The 21,429-nt window shown below is 39.2% G+C and overlaps 1 protein-coding gene across 3 annotated transcripts in view; it reads left to right on the top strand.

Moving 5' to 3' along the window:
* The window catches only part of PLCB4 (phospholipase C beta 4), a 217,360-nt gene that overhangs the window by 156,230 nt on the left and 39,701 nt on the right, over positions 1-21,429 (top strand). For all 3 annotated transcript variants that reach the window (XM_075496915.1, XM_075496916.1, XM_075496914.1), the window contains 13 exons: positions 409-502; positions 1,156-1,235; positions 1,697-1,781; positions 4,359-4,449; positions 5,374-5,469; positions 7,009-7,109; positions 8,839-8,874; positions 11,571-11,712; positions 12,352-12,436; positions 12,654-12,778; positions 14,794-14,845; positions 17,137-17,239; positions 18,991-19,155. In XM_075496915.1, coding sequence (XP_075353030.1) covers positions 409-502; positions 1,156-1,235; positions 1,697-1,781; positions 4,359-4,449; positions 5,374-5,469; positions 7,009-7,109; positions 8,839-8,874; positions 11,571-11,712; positions 12,352-12,436; positions 12,654-12,778; positions 14,794-14,845; positions 17,137-17,239; positions 18,991-19,155 — 1,255 coding nt within the window. The remainder of the gene's footprint in view (positions 1-408; positions 503-1,155; positions 1,236-1,696; positions 1,782-4,358; positions 4,450-5,373; positions 5,470-7,008; positions 7,110-8,838; positions 8,875-11,570; positions 11,713-12,351; positions 12,437-12,653; positions 12,779-14,793; positions 14,846-17,136; positions 17,240-18,990; positions 19,156-21,429) is intronic.

Below are 21,429 nucleotides of genomic sequence, written 5' to 3'. Positions count from 1 at the left end.
AGTTTGATCTCAAAATGACAACTGAAGAATTTCAGAGGACTTTCTGCTTTGTAATTAAGAAGTTTATATGTAAATGAGAATTAGTTTATGATTTCCTGCTTAATTTCTTAGCATACTGGAATGTGTCACAGATAACTGAGTAAGAGAATAAATTAGAGTGTTACAGTGCTAAAAACATTATTGTTGAGGTGTAAATATATTGACCCATGCATAGTATATTTAAGGTAATAAACCCGAAGTTATAAAAGCAGTCTGAAATTACACATGTGCACCTTAAAAGGAATTGTGTAATGCCCAAAACTGCTTTGTAACTTACTGCTCTGAACATTACTGCTCAGAACTCGTCCCGAGTAGCTTGTCTGTACTGAAACACTAAGGAAGCTGACATCATTTTTCTTGGGTCTTCAGGTGTGTTGAGCTGGACTGTTGGGATGGCAAAGGTGAAGATCAAGAGCCAATAATAACACATGGAAAAGCAATGTGTACAGATATTCTTTTCAAGGTAAATGCCTGACCCCTACACCTGGCAGTAAGCCCCAGTAGAACCCCTGGACAAGAATCCATGCAGGACACCCCTCCTCCTCAGCACCCAGATGCTCCTCCCTTGTGACAGACTAACAAATTGCATAGGCACAGTTTCTTGTCCCCAGATCTTGGGGCTCATTTCTGACTCGCATCGTACGCCCCTGTGTTATGTCTGCCTTTCCACAGAAACTGCAGGAAGCAGGCTTGCTTCTTTTGCCCCATATTTTCACATGCTGTGGCTCTTTGCACCACAGAATAAATACCTTCTCCATTGTTTGAGAAGTTCCTTAGCTGTGGAAACAGCCTGAAGATGCAGGAGTTGTTATAGGAGTAGACATTCTCGCTGGCAAGAGAAGATGGCAGCAGATCCAGGGGTAGCATTGATGGGTTCTGGGTGAAGCTGCCATCGCTGCTGCAGGTGCAGCGAGGCACCTGTTGGGCGCTGAGTCCAAGTTGTTGCGGGGAAACAGAGAAGAATGAGCATACAGTTTGTTCTAGTTCTGGCTTCACTTGGCACAGTTGAGACTCAGCTCTGTGTTTCTCAGGGTGGGGTGGAGAACAAAAAAATCTCTTTCATTATGATTGTAATTTGATCTGTTCTAATTTGAATCCTATTGTTGCATTTTAAAGGATGTAATTCAAGCCATTAAGGAAACAGCATTTGTTACATCAGAGTATCCTGTCATTCTTTCATTTGAAAATCACTGCAGGTATATAGTGCCCATTTTTATTTTTTTTATAGTGCAACGTATGAGAGAGATGATACAGCTCAAACATACTGTAATTTGAGTGTACTTGAAAACTCTGTAGGGATATGCAGGTATACTGAACATCGCTTGGAAGAGACTGTACTTTAATATACTGGTCAATCTTTAGCTAGCTTAATAATGGCAATATTTTTATCTGTGGTAAAGCTGTGAAATATAGTTGGATGTTCCATTAGTTGTGTGGGATTCAGTTAATCTACTTTTTTGGTCTTACTAAATTCATCTATGTCGCATAATAGACTTTTATTGACAGTTTAGTTACAGCAAAGTAATACTTCTCAGTTGAGAGGAAGTGGGTAGTATATAATTTGGGATATCTGCGTTACTTAGTATTATTCTGTTTTGCTAAGTAATAGTGATTTCTTTTTTTATATTTAAAAATTAACCAACATAATCTTTTCCAGCAAATATCAACAGTACAAGATGTCAAAATACTGTGAAGATCTTTTTGGAGATCTCCTGTTGAAGCAGCCTCTAGAAACACATCCAGTATGTTATATTCTGCCAGTCTTTTTATTTTTTTTACATTAGGTGTATTTAAAAGAGGTGATCAACTGGGATCATATCACCTATAGCGCTGTTCACTGCCAGTCCTGTGCTTTCAAAAATTACTAGTGATTTTGGGTGTCTACGCTTTTTGGTACAAACTTGTCCTTATCTGATTTGTTTAATCTCTTCTGTACAGGGCTCTGGCGAGCAGCCTGGGGAAATCCATCCCCTTGATGTGTGACGTAATATCAGCACCTACATAAAATACACCACATACATTGTATTTGCAGGTCACACATAACTCTGAAATTGCCAGTCACTGTTGAAAACCAATTAATTATAAATTGCATGGTCTCAGCTGAGGAAACCTCTTCTTTCAGCTGCACTTTGCATGCTTCACGCTCCAGATCAGGTCCTGCAGTCTAGGTGGCCCCCACTACTGCATTAAGAATTAAATTAAGCACGAAGAGTTCCCTGCAGTCTCATTTGGACTATCAAGTGCACTGTAATCTGCATGCACTTCACTCTCCTGCATGGCAGGAGATAGTAACAGCCAATCCTTCACAAACACAATATTTGAGACTTTAATAGCTTGTTACCCAGTGCTTGCAGCTACTCCTCCAGGCCTTCCTTATTCTCCTGAGCAACGTGCTTAGTCTGCCAGCAGCCACCCAAAACCTGCAGATGCTCTTTAGTGCTGTGGGGGACCATGGCAAAGAGGACTCTGCCTTACCTTTCAGCTCCTGTCCATGGGACCCCTGCAACAGGGCCTCCTGGCATTATCAACTCTAGAGCTGTGCTCTTCCTGGCTTTCCTTGCATGTTGCAGGGACAGCAACGCACAAGGCTCGGTGAATATCAAGTTGTTGCCCTGAAAAGTGCATCCCAGAGAACTAAATCTGTAGTGGTGTTCCCCTGTAATGTGTGTACCACCTTGCCACGTTCCTCACAAATGGCAGCTTCCAGCAGCTTTCAGGGAAGCCTAAAATAGAACTGGCCAAAGGCTGCCATCCTGCTACCTCAGGGCCCAGTATTAAGCCTCAGCTGCCTGTGCTCTGTAGTACTACTGAGCCTTCTGCATTTTGTGTCCATTCCTCCTTATGGGTAAATTCAGTCCCCAGCTGCTCACAAAGCAAATGTTGCAAAGATGGCAGGAGGAGCTTGAAACGTGTATTGTATGAGTGCTTGGTTTCTGATACCTCGACTGACTGAGGGGGGCAGACTTAAGAGGGACATGGCACTGGCTGAAGCGGATTTGGTTTTTAAGTAAAAGCAAACATTTGTCCAAATGGGCATCCAGCTATGCCCTGTGCTTGGGGATGCAGACTGGCATCCTGGAAGCCTGGGGATAAATGAGCTCTGCGGCACTGACATCTAGTGGAATTGCAACCCAAGCGCTCTCAGGAACAATTGTGTTTTCTCTTCATCCAACATGCTGAAAAACCCATGACTGAGCTAGCCTGGTGCTTGTGGATAATCATTACCCTCGTGCAAGGAGGTTTGCACCCGTTCTTGTGAGGTTGGGTTGGGTTGATTTGGGTTTTTTTGCTGGGTTGTTATTTGTCACCTCTGCTGCTTTTATTTGGTTTCAAGTCGTGGTGCTTTGTTCTTTTGTTTCTTCATCTAGAATGCTGCTTTTGCGTAGCTCAGAGTTGGAACTTAAGGATAAGAATATCTGAATATTTCTTCTAAGACTTTTTACTAGTCCTGGAAATATCTTCTACTCCTGTATCACTTATGGTTCACTGGAAACCACAGTCCATTATACCAGCAACTCCCTGCATAATATTCTTAGCAAGCCTGAGGTGGAAAGGGTGCTAATTACCGTACCCCAATCTCTGTTTCTTAGTGTCAATGATGTGATGGGGCTTAAATCAGAGGATTTTGTACTTTTTCTCTTTTCTCAATAATATTTTTTCTCTTTCCCCAAACTGGAACAAACCCTTTAGTAGTACTTCCTTGTGTATATGAAACTTGCCATTTGCCTTTCACAAATACTGAAGGTGTGACCCTGTAGCCCTACCGGCAAAAATAGTCCTCATTACCTAGCTAAGGACTGGGTAGTTTTCCATTCACCAGTGCCAGCCCATTTCTACTCTGTAAGTATGTGTGGGCTGCCTTGCTTGTGTTATTACAGCTTGAAGGGACCATAAAAGGTGACTTATTTAGAGATCAAATGATAACGGGCTAAACTGTGACTTGGACTGTGTGTGAACCACAGGGAGAGAGGGAAAGTAGGAGGTCCTCTGATGAAGAGTTGCAGGTCACATCCATGCCCTCTGCTAGGCAGGAGAGCGGGGGAGACATTTTGACCAGCGCAGCAGAGAAAGGCATAGGCTGGAGACCAATGTGCTGGCTTCAGCCAGCAACATTTACCTGAGCACAGCTTTCCCATGGGATAGGGAAGAAGCAGAGGAGACAATATAATTGCAGTCACACTACCTCCCGGGGTTGTGCCTGAGGTGGCACTGCTTGTTCACTGCCCCTTACCATTGCTGTCCTAAAGTCAAAATCCCAAATAGGGATACAGAGAGGCCAAGTAGCTGCTGTTAAGCCTTTTCTTTAAATTATTTTACAGCTTGATCCAGGTAAAGCCTTACCTTCTCCTAATGACCTCAAAAGAAAGATTCTCATAAAGAATAAAAGGCTGAAACCTGAAGTAGAAAAAAGTAAGTAAAGCTTGTCAAGTATTGAATTAAACAAAAGTCCAGATAGAGACAAATAGACTTTGTAACTAAAGTTTCCAAATTGCTTGTACTTTAGTGTTGGAAGAACATGAATTATATGTAAATGACACTTTGTTTGCCCTTGTGTTTCATATGAGTGCCAGAGTCTAGGCCTTGATATCAGCATGTAGCATAGGCATAGATAGATGTAGAAATGTAATCCTGGGACTTTTATCAGATTGCTGGTTGAGCTAAAATATAACGCAGATAGAATCTCTTGTAAATTCTGCCTACACTGGTATGTTTGCATTGCTGTGTTTTTCCAAGATAAGCATAAAATGAAATGGAATTTCAAATTGCTCTTCTTGCTATTGTTGCCAGTTCTGATACTTATCTTCTTTCAGTAATAATAATGTTGCTATATTAGTTTCCAGTATGGCTGTAGTGATAAACCCTGGTCCTTCTCCATTCAAAGATAAGCATGCAGACCTTCCACTGACTTCAGTCATACATGATTGTGTTCATACTGTGTAACTGAAGTGCACATGGGAACACAATTGAAAGTCCAAGCACTTTGCCTCCATTTGCATAGATCAAGCACCAAAGAGATAGCTGTCTATTCTTTGAAGAAGTAATATGCTTGCTCCAAAGACCTTTGAAGTCTATGGAAATATTTTTCTTAACTTCAGTGAGCTTTGGATACAGCCCTTACTGACCACTTTTCAGATCTAACAACAGTGTATGTCTAATGATGCTCTTACTCTGTAAAATTTTATTGCTAACTGAAAACTTAGAGAAAACTTAGAGAACTAAGAATAAAAGCAGCTCTCAGGATCAGAGAATCGTTTATGATTGTTCTCATGTATTTCTTTGTGCTACAAACTGTTCATGTCATGACTAATTTATTTTTATTTTTCTTATTAACAGAACAGCTTGATGCTCTGAAAAAGATGATGGAGGCTGGGGAAACTGCTGCTCCTGTAAATATCCTAGAGGATGATAATGAAGAAGAAATAGAAAGTGGTGAGGATTTCATAGAGAAGGGCTCTCAAACATTGCCTGTGGTAAATCAGTAGGCCAGCATGAGCAGCTACTGTGCACGTTACCCACATGCCCACGGTCTGTGGCAGCAGCAGTAAGGCTGAGCTCAGAGCAGGACCATTTATACAGACCTCCAGCCTTACCATCTCATCTCAGATGCGTACCACAGCTGCTCCCGGCTCTGTGGCAGGCTGTGGTAGGAACGTGAGCTCAGTTGGTGGTACTAGCGGTAATTTTAACTTCCACTTACTGTTCAGAATTCATATTGGAGCAGCAACCAAGTCAGATTTTCACTGTGTGTATATGTGTGTGTGTGAGAGAGACTGGGAAGCTGTGATCTCTGCTTTGAAAACAGATTTTGTCACTATTTTTAATACTTGTGTCAACATCAGATTGGATTATTGCATTATACTTTATAAGGATAAAATGAGGGATAGGATTTTTCTTGCCAAACTTCAGATATCTTCAGTGTAAACACCTAGATCTGAGCCAGTGATGTGGAATGTGTTTATGGCCAACAGAGAAAAATAGACATATCTAGGGTGTGATTCACCTTGTCTGTTTTAAATGTCCACCTTCAGAAGAGGTAAATCATGCATTGCCTGCAAGTGTCTGAACTAAGTGTACTGGCCTGTGACCCATGTCATACTGAACATCTCAGCTTTAGCCTACCCCTTGGTCCCCTCCTTGAGTTTTTTTTTTTTTTACTAGCACAAAGCAACTGCTGTTGCAGTCAGTAGAGGTCCTAGTGAAAGATATTCTTTGTGATCTAAATCTTGGTATCTGTCCTTGCAATACTAAAAACGACTGAAGTACAACAATTTTTTTGGAGAGGCCTCTCAGTATCTTTCTTCAGGTGATCAAGGAGCACAGAGGAGATTCTGTTGTTTTGCAGGCTGATTTCCATGGGAATGCCTATTTCTAATAGTGTTCTTATTGTGCTGTTGTTAGTAATTATGTGCTAGACTACCAAGAGGCTCAAATAAGTATTTTCTAAAACTATTGTTTAAATCCAGATGGATAATGTGATTAATGGTTTTGCGTTTGTAAGAGGCCTTTTCAGCTTCTTTGAGCACACTAGATTCTAACGGAAAATCACCTTAAAAGCAAATGAAAATGATTCCCTATAGTAGGGACACATAAGGAGACTCTAACAACACACATGAGAAGCCTGGACACCAGCAACTTTTTACATCTTTACTTAAAGAACTCTGTCTTCATTCCTTGTTATTTCCCCAAGCCTATTGGGTTTTTTTACACTTTTGCTAAGCAAATTACTGGTTCCTTCGAAAATACAGTAAATAAAATTTCTCTCACTAACCATGTCAAAGCTGCAAGAACCTCAGGCCTTAGCTGTAATTTACTACTAATGCTTAGAAATCTAATACCCTGGTTTTTATTTCTGTTTTTAAAAAATGGCAAAACCAAACCTGTGTATTCAACTGTCATTTGTTTCATGTCTTACACAAAACCAGCAGGTGCTGTGAATTTTTGCACTGATCCTTTTTCTTTTCTGTGCAGCTGATCAGGAAGAAGAAGCTCATCCAGAGTACAAATTTGGAAGTGACCTTACTGTAGATGATTACAGTCAAAAAGAAGCCGTTGCCATCAGTGTCAAAAAGGTGGGATTGCTTCTTATATACATTTCTTTGGAAGCTTTCCATGGAGGTGGGTGTGCAAGACGCTCTGTTTTGTGGAAGCATCACAGCACATGTTGTCAGAAGAGTCAAACTCAAGATCTTCACCGGATTCCTAACCTTTAGGTTCATGAGAAGCCAAGATCTTGTAGCCGAAAATACTCTCTGCTTGTTCAGGTAGAATACTTATTGAGGAAACAGACTCAGTATGTAGAGAAACAGTACACAAGTGGAGGATTTGATAAAAAATGCTAATTAAAGGCAGCAAGCGGTTTCCTGCTCTTGCCTCTGATATTCTACTTTGCATCTCAGTTGCAGAGCTCTCATATGAGGTGGAATATCAGCTTCCTTGCTCAACAGTGGTTTTTTGCAAGGCTGCATCCTGTGTCTTTGTTACAGGGATTCCCTGGATCATTTTTGATTGTTAACTCTTAGGGTAGATTCTCCCTTCCCCCTACAGCAATGAAGGCAAAATAGGACGATCATTCCCCAGGGGGTGCTATGGCAGTGGGGCTATGCCAGAGAGGCAGCTGGCAGACAGATAGGAGTCCCCTTTATTCCACTCATACCTGGTTTAGTACAGTTTATCAGTCTGTGCTCAGTAACTTGAATATTACTTGACAGTGATTAGGTACAGAATATTGGAATTCAAAACTAAGCCTGCTCTGGCACTGAAGGCGTTATTGCTGCTTGCTACAGAAAAAAACCCCACATGTGAGTACTAAGGTACCTTAACAGATCATGCTCCTCTCTCACTCAAGTATTTTGGCCACTTGTTCTCTCCTGCCTGGCTACCTTTGGATCTTACTCCAGATAGAAGTATAGGTATGGAAAATCTTTCATAGCACAGATTGCCCTTGGCAGTATGTCTCTAGCAGTATCACCAAGACATCAGACCTGCCTTCTTGGTATCTCTTCAACTGAACATCTTTGCTTCTTCAGGACTTTTATGAATCCTCCCACTGAAGTATTGTTTAACTTCTTTGCTCTAGGGCTGGTTTCACTTCTAAGTCAGCTGGTCCTTAACTACCTGAGTGTTTTGGGGTTTGGTTGGGGTTTTTTTTGTTTTTTTTGGGTTTTTTTCAGATTAGTCAGTCATCCTCAGCATATGCCCTTGGGTAACTTCTCTGCTTCTTTGCTGATCAGTGACTCGATCCTTATTCTTTAGGAATGTACATTCAGTGCCAAGTCAACATTTATCTGTCTAAGATTCTTAGTAGTGGCAGCTTGTAATTGAAGACAGACAGCACACTGTCCCATTGCAAATAACGTCTTGAGATAGGCCTTTTCCAAACGTGGACATTTAAAGCACAGTTTACAGCAGCCTTAACCCTTAAGTTTTCAGAGCCTGGGCAGTTTGCATATCCAGATCAGATGATCTTTTGTATTGTCTGGGTGTGTCATTCTTTCATTCTTCTCTGAAACTTCCTGTCCCCAGCACCTAGTGATAGCACTGGTTTGGGCTTAACTGTCTGGCATCCTCCTTCCTATTCCCATTGCTAGCCAGCTGTTGAATTTCATATCTTGTGTACCCAGATTTGAAAGAAACTGCAAATTTTTGCAAATGTATGGGACAGATGAGCCACACAAGAAGGTGGAAAAGGGTATACTTTTTGCTAAATGCATTAACTTTTTGAGGATTATTTTTTTTCTTACTGTGAGTGTTTCCTATTGCTTTTTCTTTGGGTAATGTATGTATATTTTTTTCCCTTAGGCTGTTGAAGATTCTGAGCAAGAAAACAATAAAAAGGTGACACATAGGATGTTATGTAGTTTGTTTTATTGCTTTATATATAACATACATATTATTTACCCTGTATTCTTAGTGGTTTAAGAATTTTATGCACAGTTTCACTGCACCTACAGGGTATTTTGGAAAGTGACTCTACCTCCTTTTCTCCTCTAGGGTTTCTTCTGCTGTCCTTTTATACTGGGGTTAGGGCTGTCAGAAAATTTGGGGACAGACAGGAGTGTATGACTTTTGCCTCCTTAGAAGTGTCTGATCTCAGTCTCAAATGTGACGCACTGGGAAACAGCAGTTCTTTGGATGGTGTTGAGATGTATCATCCCTGCTTCTTTTTTTTCCTCTTCCCTTACCCTGACTGCACTTTGTTTCCCTCTCTCTTTTTCCTCCTTTTGCTTTCCCTTGGGACTTCTGCATTTATCTTCTCCCAGGAATCCCTTCCGTAAGACTCTTCCCACCTCCTTCCACTCTTCTCCTTCCTTCTCTTCTCCCATTAAAGCTGCTCCTGTTCCTAACCACACTTCGTTTCAGTCTATGCTGTTTTCTAAGTGGGTTCTGCTGCTTTTCTTGAGGGGTGCGGAGGTGTAAATAACCTAGAGAGATCAACTTTCTCCCATTGTTTTCTCTAGCCCCTAAAAGGGTCATGTGCTGTTGTAACCATTCCTTTGTTTCCCTAGGCTTTAAGAAACATTCCATCCTTACCCCTTTCTAATTCATAGTTTTAAAGTTGTGAACACTGCAAAGAGTATAGCCCATTTACTCTAAAAATTATGGGTCTGCAAGTAAATAAGATAAAATCAGTGACGAGTAGGTTGTCTTAGAACATTGTCTTGGAGCTAGTGTGTCAGTAATGCAGTCATACAGCTATAGTCTGCAGGGTGCTATTGCCTTGGCACTAAGGCATGCATAAACCCCTTTGACTTTCTTTTCACTGCGATTCATTGCTTAGACATTTATGGATCAAGATAGTAAAATATGATTAGCAATTCTGAGCAGTCAGCAGGAGGCACATTGAAGGAGCCTGCTCTTTAGAAGGTGGGTGTTCAGTTCTTCTTGAATTATTGGCCTTCCAAAAATGAAGACACTGAAAGTACTAGTTCCTTTGAAGAAATTTGGCCTTAATTTGATCTAAACTCTATTAACAAATATTGACCCAGTAACAAAAAAATGCCTATATCCTACTGATAAAGGGATGTACCATTTGGCATATTTAGGGAATATGTCTGTGAACCCTCAATATGTGGATTCCTGAAAAGCAGTTGGGTTGAGCCCTGGTGATCAGCATTAAAATTTCATGGGCCACGGGAAGTTTAATTCAGTCTAAAATGCACATAAAACCATGTGCACGTGGACTCATTCTGATAACTCAGCTATTCTATGCAGTCAGAAAATGATGTTCCTTCTGACTGTAATTGTCTTATCCTATCAAGGCATGAATTGTTTCACATGCAATTCATTTTTTGAAATGTGGCCACACTATATGGCAGGTAGAGGTACATGCCCATCATACTGGCAAGTAGTTTCACATTTCCTTTCCTCTCTCATCTCCTGAGTAAATGAGTTGCAGTAGTGTAGGTACTGTGGACTACATTCTTCTTCCATGCTTTAGTGCTGTTAGACATGCTGAGACTTATTGCCTGAGAAAGGACTTTGCAGCACTTCCTGTTACTCGCTATTTCCTGATACAATAATGGAGGAGAACTTGCTGACAAACATGGGTTGCATTCTGAAAATAAAAAGCTGTACTGTAGGAATTTTTTAATATACTTAGTACTTCCTTGCAGAAGTTCACTGTCAGCCCTACAGTAGGTTAGATTTTTTTGGTAACTGGTTCACTGGTAGGAGAACGAGCAAAAATGTGTGTGGGAAAAATGCCATGCACAGCAAGCCTTGTGGAGTTTGCTTAGATTGACAGAGATCTTTATTTTTCTTTCCTTTCTTTCAGTGAAAAGAATGTGTTTCAAACTGGTTTAGGGAAAGGAAAAAGTTGGACAGGTAGATTCACATGAGAAGCGCTTCCTATTGTGGGTTTCTAGCAAATGAGATACTTGTAGAAAACTTTTGAAGTTCTGTTATAAATATAGTGCATCTTTATGTGAATGATGGATTCAGATTTTTATCATTGTAAATGACCAGGAGTATGAGCTTGGTACTGTGTCTCTTGGTGGTCTTGTGACATCTGTTTGCCCAATGAAGGTTGTAATCCCTATATTTTAGTCTGCTTTTATTAGTAAAGATTAGCAATTGAACCTGTTTGTGTTTTGATGTTGAGAAAGTTCTACTCACTACCAAGTATGCATTACCCCACCGCAGTTGCTATGAGAAAATGTATATTAAATCACAATTCTTAAGAATTTATTTGACAAAGATACATCATTATCTCCCACCATTGTTCAGTCTGTTGTAATATTTATCTTTTATCCCAAAGTTACCCTACTAATGTGTAATATTTACCCACTTCTTAGGAGCTTTTCTATCATCAGTCCTCTTGCATGCATCCTGTAACATTGAGAGTGTTTGGTGCCTATATCAGTAAGAAAATAAATCTTAATTCATGACATTAAATTTCCACTTTTCTTGTATTAATTTGCACTTTCTTTAACTTTCTGCAGATCTGGGTATAATTTTGTATCACATTTGAAAATTCCAACAATAGTGTTTGCACACACAAATAGTGATTATTCTTTTTAATGTGTTTTCAGGGTTTAGTAACTGTTGAAGATGAACAAGCATGGATGGCATCTTACAAATATGTAGGTGCCACAACCAATATACATCCATATTTATCAACAATGGTCAACTATGCTCAACCTGTAAAATTTCAAGGTTTCGATGTAGCAGAAGGTAACATAAAAGGTTGAATGAAATAAAAGTATTTGTCTGCTTATTCTAGGTAGTTTTTTAATCTCTACATTTCCTGAGTTTAGAAATGGCGTAAGACTTCTATAGTTTAATGACCATCATCGGTATATTTTTAGATCTCTCTTTCCTTGAATTTAAAGTTAGCATGTTATTCTGTTGGTCATCCACACGGAGTCACTAAATTGCTGGGAGAATATGAAGCTGCTGAGGTTGATTATATTCTATAGGCCTTTCCAACTAAACTGCTTTTTTTAGTTCATCTTTCTGTAAAGTAAGGTGAACATGATTGTCACAGTGGTCAGCAGTTAGCTGATGCTGTTGTATTGCACACTAGACCATTTATCATGTTGTTTTGTCTTATCTAGCCACACAGCACAGGCTCTGAATAACAACTTTGTCCTAAACAAAAAATGAAAGTTTTGTTGATTTCCCAGGAAGTGAAAGAAAAAGGCAAGTCAGAAATACGAAATTTCTCTTCAGTATAATTTGATTCTATGAGTGACAGGTAATGGGGAAACAGACCAAAATTTGCTATATCCTGCTATTATGTATAGTGCATGATTTTGAATTTTGATTAGTCATTACAGAAGTGTTTTAAAATGTCTTGTCTTTTCTTTCTAGAACGTAATATTCATCATAATATGTCCTCTTTCAATGAATCAGTTGGACTAGGATATTTGAAGACCCATGCCATTGAGTTTGTGAAGTATCCTTTCACCTCCTCATACCACTTCTCTACTAATGCTACAAAGAACCGAGTGTACCTTTCTAGATTTACAGTGTTCCATGTCTATGAAGGAAAAGGGAAAGTAGCTCATGGGATGAGAATTAGTAAGATTAACGTAAGAAATATTGAAGATACCAGGGTATGACCATACATTTCTATGACGTTTTTATTTAATTTTCCTTGATGAATTATACAGTTATAATAAACGACAAATGAGTCGGATATACCCAAAGGGAGGCCGAGTGGATTCCAGTAATTACATGCCTCAAATTTTCTGGAACGCTGGCTGCCAGATGGTCTCACTGAACTATCAGACCCCAGGTAGGCAGCGACGACCAGTGAACCTCAATCCTAAAGAATGGCTTGGGCAGTAACTCTCAAACAGATGCCATAGATTTGCTTCTGGCATTTTTTGAGGAAACAGACATATGGCTAAATAATATGGTGGGGTGGAATTACGGAAGCGTAAGACAAGGAGCAATAAAAAAGCCATACATAGAAGGAAAATTCAGTCCCCTTTCATGGAAAAATAATAGAGTACTGTAACTTCTCACATAAATGATAATGTTTTATTAATAAAAAGTATTAATTACAGGGAGATCACTATTTTCACAAAACACAGCTTTGGCACAGTTGGGTGCATGTCTCCAAAGTAAAGATGAATGAGTATACAAATGAAGATGGTAAAAAGTAATGACTATGTGCCAAACGCATTTCTAGACCAGTTATTGTGAAGTGTTAAAAGAGTCGTGTTCAGCATCAGAGAACGGGGTCTGAGATCCCAGCTTAGAGAATGATGCCAGGGAATGTAAATGCCTCTCCACAGCATAAACTGAGAGGAATGTATTGTTCCTGTTCAATGAAGGTGTGAGTATATCTAACACGGTAGGGTTTTTTGTTGTTTCGAGTTTTTTTAAATTAATCTAGAAATGTCTTCAGTCATATATGTAACAGACCAGTTTTTCCATTTTCTTTTTCTAGCTGTGACAGTGCTTTTGTGCTCCCCTCCCTTCCCCCTCCTCCCCCTCCCCCCGCCAAATGGTGTCTTTGGTACTGCAGACACTCCTGATGATCATGCCCTGGGTTCTGTCCTGCAAAGCTTTGCACTGATTTCACTAGCTGTGGAGGCCAGAGAAGGCTGTACTGGGATACGCTGCTTGTAAAGCACTCCACTGGACGTGATTTGGAGGTTGGAGCAGATACGCAAGCTTCACGCTTCTCCCAACACTGCCTCTGCCCACTGCATGTCATTCTCAACCCCTTTATATTGCAAAATAAGAGTGTTAATTGTATAATTGGAACGGAGCAACTTTCCTGTATTAGTCTTCTATGATCCAACTGTGCTGACAGGCTGAAGAATAATTGAGGAAATACAAGTTAAGGCTTCCCAGTAAAGCGAATAATAACTGATGTGAGCACATAAGAATCTTGTATTTTGTGTAATGGCGTACATAGAGAAAAGAATTTGTCCCTTTTGAAGGCAGAGTCTGTTGAGCAAGAGAATACCTGTGTTATTGCTGAACAAGGATATTGTATCCTAGTCTAATTGGAAACCTGCAGGAAAACATTATATTTTTTGTAAAGTTTGGGAGAGGGTTGGAGGGGAAGGGGGTTATTATGTGTTTGCTATCTGTCTTTATAGACAAGTGCCATAATAATGCCTTGAATAAAATTCGGATGCTTTAAATGTTGAAACTAAGCAATGCTGCTGTGATCCCTGCGGTTTCTTTTTCCGGTATTTTATTGAATTAAGTCCGTAGAAAATCAGTGCGATATTCATTTCACCTTCTTTAAGACATTAGGATACAGACAGCTTCATCGGAGGTAGTTGTCTGTGGTCATTGTAGAGAAATACACACTTCTAGGATGTATTATCTAGTATATTTTATATGGCTGCCTTAGAATGAGATTATTGCACCGTTAAAAGTGCCTGTGTCTCTCCATTAATCAAAGTGATTCTAGGTCACTAGCAGGAATGGAGACATCTGTACTGTAGGTACCAAAAGTTAGATGACGGAAATCCCATCCCAGGCACTTAACATGACCACAGTCTGATGCTTCTCTGCTTACTGGGTGTGTTTGAATTCAGGGAGAGACTGTTTTCTAAGTACAGCAGACTTCAGCTTGGTTGATAAAGCTGTTACTACTATGAAGAAATCAGAAGTTTTCCTGTTGCTTCGTTTTATTTCTTAGATGTGTGTGTTTTATATGCATTAAATTTAATTTTCATTTAAACTGATTATTCTGGAGAAAGAGTCTTATTTTCTTTTCTAAAAAGGATTGTTCATGATCTGCATTATTCAGGAGGAAAGAGTAATTTTTTTCTCTCTTGACAGATTTAGCAATGCAGTTGAATCAAGGAAAATTTGAATATAATGGATCATGCGGGTGAGTGATATGATTTAAACTGTTGTCACTGTGTATCAGAATCCTTTACTATGGTTTCAATAAAGTTTTGTCGCTATTAATTATGTGTTACAAAACAAAAATGGGATGCTAGAAGAGTAGAAATTAGCAGAATTCAGGGAAAATTATCTCCTGCAAGGAGGTATTCTGATGAATATGCTTTTTAATTATGCCCAGTTTTTAAAGATGAGATAGAAGAGGCTTTGTGTGCAAATTATGAAGATCATGAATACCTTACAGTTATTTAAATACATCTTCAGCTTCTGCTCTCAATCTTTCTTTGAAGATAGGCCGCAGAATGGAGATTCATTGCACAGTTCACAGAGCTGCCAAATTTACTTGGACAGGTTGAGTCTTAATACACAGGGAACATTTTTTTAATCTGTGTACTTTAGTTGGAGAACAGATTTCACAGAGAATACTGAAGTGTTTCATCTTTGTAAGTTCTTGCTCATGACTTTTGCATGAAAAAGAATGCTCAAGTGATGTTGATAGATTTTTCTCAAATGTTGAGTTTATACCTTAATAGGATAGGCTGACCATTAACATCGAGAGAAAAGGAGAAGTTTAATGAATTATAGGAAATGACAGTCCAGAAGCACATTAAAATCTGCAAACTCATCCTGGGAAGAAACAACTCTTTTACTAATGCAAATTTTATTCAGAAAGAAAATCTGAGTAGATGAAGCCTGGTAAAATTCCTCATCTGCCGAATGGGCAACATAGTACTTTGCCACTCCATGCCTTTATTTCAGTTGTGAACTCTTCAGATAGAGGCTCTTGGCTTTGACGAAGGTGCAGTCTCTGGTCATTTCAGTCAGAATAACAAAAATAGAAGAAAAACCAAGCTTTTTTTATGGCAGAGTATGATTCCTTTCTTGTTTGACCCACAAGTCTAGTAGAAGAGCACATACTCCGTCTTGCCAAATGCTCTAAAGGACAGGTATCATTATCAACTAAATTACTTGATTCTTATGTCAGTCTTTTGGTATTACAGTAATATAGTGGTAATACATGGTAATATAACGGTGATATTTTGATATGCATTATAAATGTGGTGCTGTTTCAGTCACAGAAAACACACAGGGCAATGAAAATAAAAAATTACATCTCTTCTGTCTATGCTTCTTTTTTCTCTGATTTACAGTTTTCATGCTGGTGCAACAAGATCGAGTCACTCTAGTTTCAGCATTTTTTATTTCAGCGGGCCGGAAGCAGAAGCTAAGGATGTTTCTTATAGTTCCCTTCTGCCCATAACTTACTTCAAATTAGTAAAATATTAGGAAATCACACACATTTATAATGTAAGAAAAATGAGGAATATTACTTTCTTAAGCAGAAGCCATGTTATAAAAAAATGGGAGAAAACATTGACATTCTTTCCATTGGAATTTTTCCAGCATTTTTTAATAACTTCTGAATTCTGTCTAGGCCTTTATAGCATTGTGTACCAGTGATTCACTAGAGGGACTAAGGGTGGATAAAAAATAATCTTCTAGCAGCTGTTGTCTGTCAGGGCTGCAGAATTAGCAAGGTGACTCCAGTTACACATTTTCTTCCACCAGTGGAAGACGACCCCTGTCATGTGTAGCACAGCATTTCTGTGATCAACTGCTGTTCATTTTGATGGCAGAATCCTTGGATTTTGATTCACCAGTGCATGTATCGGCTTCATTGATATGTTGATCCAGTGTATAGTCCTCAGGGATGTATAGTAAGTGTTGTTATGGTAGTACCTTTCATGCTACTATAATTAACAATCTGTCAGCACTGACATTATCAGCTGTTTCCCCCAAGGTTTATAACCGAGATGAAAAAATTAGCTTCAAGCTGAAATTTATTGTATGAGTCTTGACTCTATGGAACTGTTTCATTTAAAAAAATAAAATGGAATAAGCCCTCTGTATTTTTCCAGAGTGTTAAAGAATTAAGACAAATGAGAGCATCTACTTTTTATTATATGATAATTCGCTGTATTTTTAAAATGTATTGTTAAATTATTTTAAAATGTCCTTGATTATATTATATTTATTTTCATCTTGAAACCCAGGGTTGATTTCATCTCTCAGAAGCTGGTAATTCAAAATTAAGTTTAACATTTATCTGTATACTAGACAACCGTAATATTTCCTTTTACTTCCTCACACTTGCAGCTAGAACGATATTTCACAGTGCTGTAGGAGAGTTCATTGTTTAAAGCTAGAACATCCATCTTATTTGTATTTAATACAATTTCCACACAAGAATAATTTTCTTCTTTTTCTTGAAATAAGGTATCTACTTAAACCAGATTTCATGCGACGACCAGATCGAACATTTGACCCTTTCTCTGAAACTCCTGTAGATGGTGTAATTGCTGCAACATGTTCTGTACAGGTAAAACAGCAACAGACATACTTCTGTCATCTTACCGCATCCAAAATCACATTTAAATGACAACAGAAATAGGATATCTACAGAAAATGTGTTTGGATTGTGTGAATTTCATCAAATTGTTTCCATTGTCTTTTTTTATTGCTGGCTAAGACATCTATGTTTACTTGATCCGAGTGGAACATGATAGAATTAGAAATGGTTTGTGATTACACATTATCACTGAATTTTAAACCCCCTCGTGCCCCCTTGCAGCCCACACAAATGAATAAATGAGTGAAGTTCATTTCTGTGGACAGTATGAAATTCTACAAATACCACTTGTCACCATAGAGCAAGGAGGAATACAGGCACACATGGACAAGGTATTTTCAAAATAAGTAGAGAAAAATCGTTCATGTGATGGAGGTCCTTAATTTGGAGTTATCTACAAGTAAAAAGGTCCATAAAACTTCTGTTGTAGTTCTAAACCATGGTTAGGTATCACGTTTTGGAAGGAGGCTGACAATTGTAAAACCTGTTTTGTGACTTGACACTCTACTCTCTTTGCTCAAATACCCTATGTGCAGCATAACAAAAGACTTAAGCTTTCAGTTATCACTTTCTATGTGCGCCATGGAAATTTCAAACTCTCTCCTAGGAAGGGTTCATTGTGCATTCTAGACATTTAACTAAGTTTCATTTGCACCTCCAGAAGAACAAAAACTTTTTATTCTTTTTTTTTTTTCTTTAATGTTAATGACAGTACAATCCCTCCAAGAGGGATGTGTGATCTGGTGGTCAGAACATAAGTTCTCAGTATCACTAGAGATAGTTCTTAGATCACGTATTTTGCCTCTTGCTCTTCTTGTGTAACTAAAACTAGTATAAAATTCTGTATAAATTCTTTTATAAAGGAGTTGAGTGGACCGAAGCCAGTAATGGTACCCTTCAGCCACATAACTTTTCCGATTTCTTATCCAGAGTGTTCCCTGTTAGATCATGAAAAGAATAGGACTCAAAATGAGCTTAGGTCTGTGAAATAGTGTTTCAGGTTTTTTTTCTTCCCTCCTTGATCGTAGTAATGAAAACATTAGCTGTATTTTTAAGTAGTAGATCATCTTGATGGAATAAAAATTCTCCCTGGAGTAATCACCTGCTGTGGATAGATTAATCTTGACCTGGAGTAAAATGGCAACAAATCTTCATATACGTAACAATATAGAGGAGTCATGTGGGTTTTTTGTTTGTTTGCTTTTTAAGCATCCTACACTTCCCAGACACATGATGTGGAGTTAGACTGATATGTGATTAGTTTAAAACCTCTACCTAAGTGAAAGCAGAGCAATAGCTTCCTTTCACCTCTTTGTAGTCAAGACATACAATAGATGACAGTGCTTCCGTACAGAAAGTTTAAAGTTACGGAATAGCAGTGCCCAATCTGGTTGTTTCATTCAGTGTTTTTCAGTAATATAGTGAACGCATCTGTGAGACAGCGGCTAATTGGGCTGACTGACTTAAAACTGTTAATACCATAGCACAGTGTGTGCAATCATTTCAAATTAAGGATATATTTAAGGTCTTATCACAAAAGCTTTTCTAAAGTGCCATTTTAGCACTAAATATACCATTTTCATATGATGAAATAAATATATCTGTTCTGTGTAAAGCATTTTTCAGACTGCTGTCAATAAAAAAATACCAGTATTTCCAGTATTCATAAAATGCTGTGTACTTTGTGTTTCTTTCCTTACTGCTCTGTTGTTATGTTGCAGGTAATATCTGGTCAGTTCTTATCAGACAAAAAAATCGGTACGTATGTAGAAGTGGATATGTATGGTTTACCCACGGACACAATACGTAAAGAATTTCGAACACGCATGGTGATGAACAATGGTCTGAACCCTGTTTACAATGAAGAATCATTTGTATTTCGAAAGGTAGGATATTTGGAAAGCACAGTTTGTGGTTGCCAGCCCTTTTGCACATGAGCATCCTTGCTCACTTGAGCCACCCCTCCCTGCTTCAGTCTGACTGCTCACATGAATAAGTACTGCTCCCATGAAAAAGGGTTTGTAGGGTTCCTGTTTACTACAGTAAACAATCTAAAGCTGAAATAAGCTTTCAAGAGGTTGTTTGGTTTTTTTTTTTAATTTTGCTTTGTTTTATTTTTCTAATGGATAACCTCTGTAGCTGTCACATGATTTTTTTTGTTTGTTTCTGTTTGGCTTTTCCCTCCCCTTTGCTTCCTCCTCCCACTTGGAGGTAGCCACCTCCTCCGTGGCCATGCCTGTGTTCAAGGTATGCAGTCTGCTCAGAATGAGCCCCCGCTGATGGACACCATCATTCCTTGGAGATTTCTTCTTCCCTGCCCTGGCAGTGGCTGCTATCTTGCACTGTTCCTTCAGCCCAGAGGGCAGGTGAGATGCTGCATCCAAAGCTAAGGTCAATGTTATTACATGGAAGAGTTGGAAGGGTGCTGTGTTCCTCAGGCATGTTGCCCGCTCCTTCCTTCAGACGTCCATGTGCATCATGTACCTTTTTCTTTATTTTTTTTCAATAACAAAAGAAAAACAAACCTTTTTTTCTTGGTATGGGGGATTTAAAGAGAGAGATCAGTTGTCCGTGTTCAGTTTTTATCTCTCAGTCTTTATATATATGATACACATATATATATATTTTTTTTTTATTTTTTTTCTGTCGGCTGGAGTTTCATCCAGACTACATGTGTTAGCAGTGCCGTCTTTGAGAACGTCTGTTTTGCTTACACCTGTTTTGTTGTCATGCAAAATTGTTGCTCTTTTATTCCAAAGTGACAGACTTTGCCGAGTGGTGATAACACTTCACACTTGGGTATATCACACTCATAATCTGCTTTCTTAACAGTATAACCAGTTTTTAATAGAAATGTAGTTAATGCAAGAGGTTTTTCTGGACTCAAATATATTCTGGAGTGAATGTGGCTTCATGTGCTTTTCTCTGTATATGAGGAGGCACAGGGAAGATGCTTAGGTACAATGACAGGCAATCATGCTGCCCATGGCTTGCTGGCCATATGGCCAGCATCTGCTGCTTTCTGATTTCCTAAATCAAAAGGCCCATAAACTACAGGGTGCACACAGCTTCAGTCTAAAAGCGGGGTACCAGTGTATCGTGGCATGGGTACAGTGGCTGATGCCAATATTCCTCGGACCTTCTGCTCTACTCTGCAATGAACAATTACATGGTCGCACATTCTCTTGAATAACTTATACTGTAAGTCAGCCAAGAGATTATTTTTCTTCATCTTAGGCCCTTATCATATCAGGCTTAGCATTGTAATCCAGACATACATTTATAACCAAGCAGATGAGTGGCTTAAACACAGCAGGAACAATTCCTCTAGTTGGAGAAATGAAGGCATGGGGTGCACAGTGCTAAAATGTCATGAGGGTGGAAGTGCCTACCAGGATATCATAGAACAAATCAATGGAGAGGGAATGATAAACTTCTTAGTCCCCACTCCTGCTCCCTCGCAAATCTATATCTGAGCCCATCACGTAATGAAAGATGTGATCTGTGGCCTGTAGAGGAGAGATCTTACCTGCCCTATTTGGGTTACAGTGTTCTCCTCAAGCTGATGTTTAATCCTTCACAGTTGCTCTCAGGTAATGTGTTTGATTGTTCTTCTGTCATGTTTTCTTGTTTTTATTTTAACTAAAATAAAGCTTCAGTCATTCTAACCCAAGTTCTGTGTTGTCACTCTGTTGTGTGAGGGGGAGGACGGGGTGAGTGCTGGTGGTAACCTGTGCTCGGAGTGCTAAGTTATAATCAAGTAGAGCAGCATATCCGTGAATAGGTCAGGTGGCTTCAGAGACCAAAAGCACACTTTATTTTGTGATCTCTAAGACTGAAAAAGAAAGTGGCAGGGGGAAGGTCTATGAGAGATAGTAGATGCAGTTTTACTTAGGTCTTTCCTTTTGTCCTGTAAGCATCGATGAATAGAGCGAGGTAGAGAAGTAGTGGGAAGACCTTTCTGAGCTGGCAGGGAGGCTGCACCTCTCGGTTAGGCTGTCTGTTCCTCACTGCTCCGTGCACAGAGGCAGCACCTTTGTTCCAGGGAAGGCAGGGGATTTTTTTTGTTACTGTTTTGGTCGGTCCGGATGAGGGCTGACAGATGCAGATAGTTGGCAGCATCCCTGCCCACCATGCATACCTTGTACCCTTCATGTTGT

This window comes from Mycteria americana, chromosome 3 (genome assembly GCF_035582795.1).
Source record: "Mycteria americana isolate JAX WOST 10 ecotype Jacksonville Zoo and Gardens chromosome 3, USCA_MyAme_1.0, whole genome shotgun sequence".
In the NCBI taxonomy this organism is placed as follows: domain Eukaryota; kingdom Metazoa; phylum Chordata; class Aves; order Ciconiiformes; family Ciconiidae; genus Mycteria; species Mycteria americana.
Note: the sequence above shows the minus strand (reverse complement) of the source record. Positions and strands in the feature narration are given on the sequence as shown.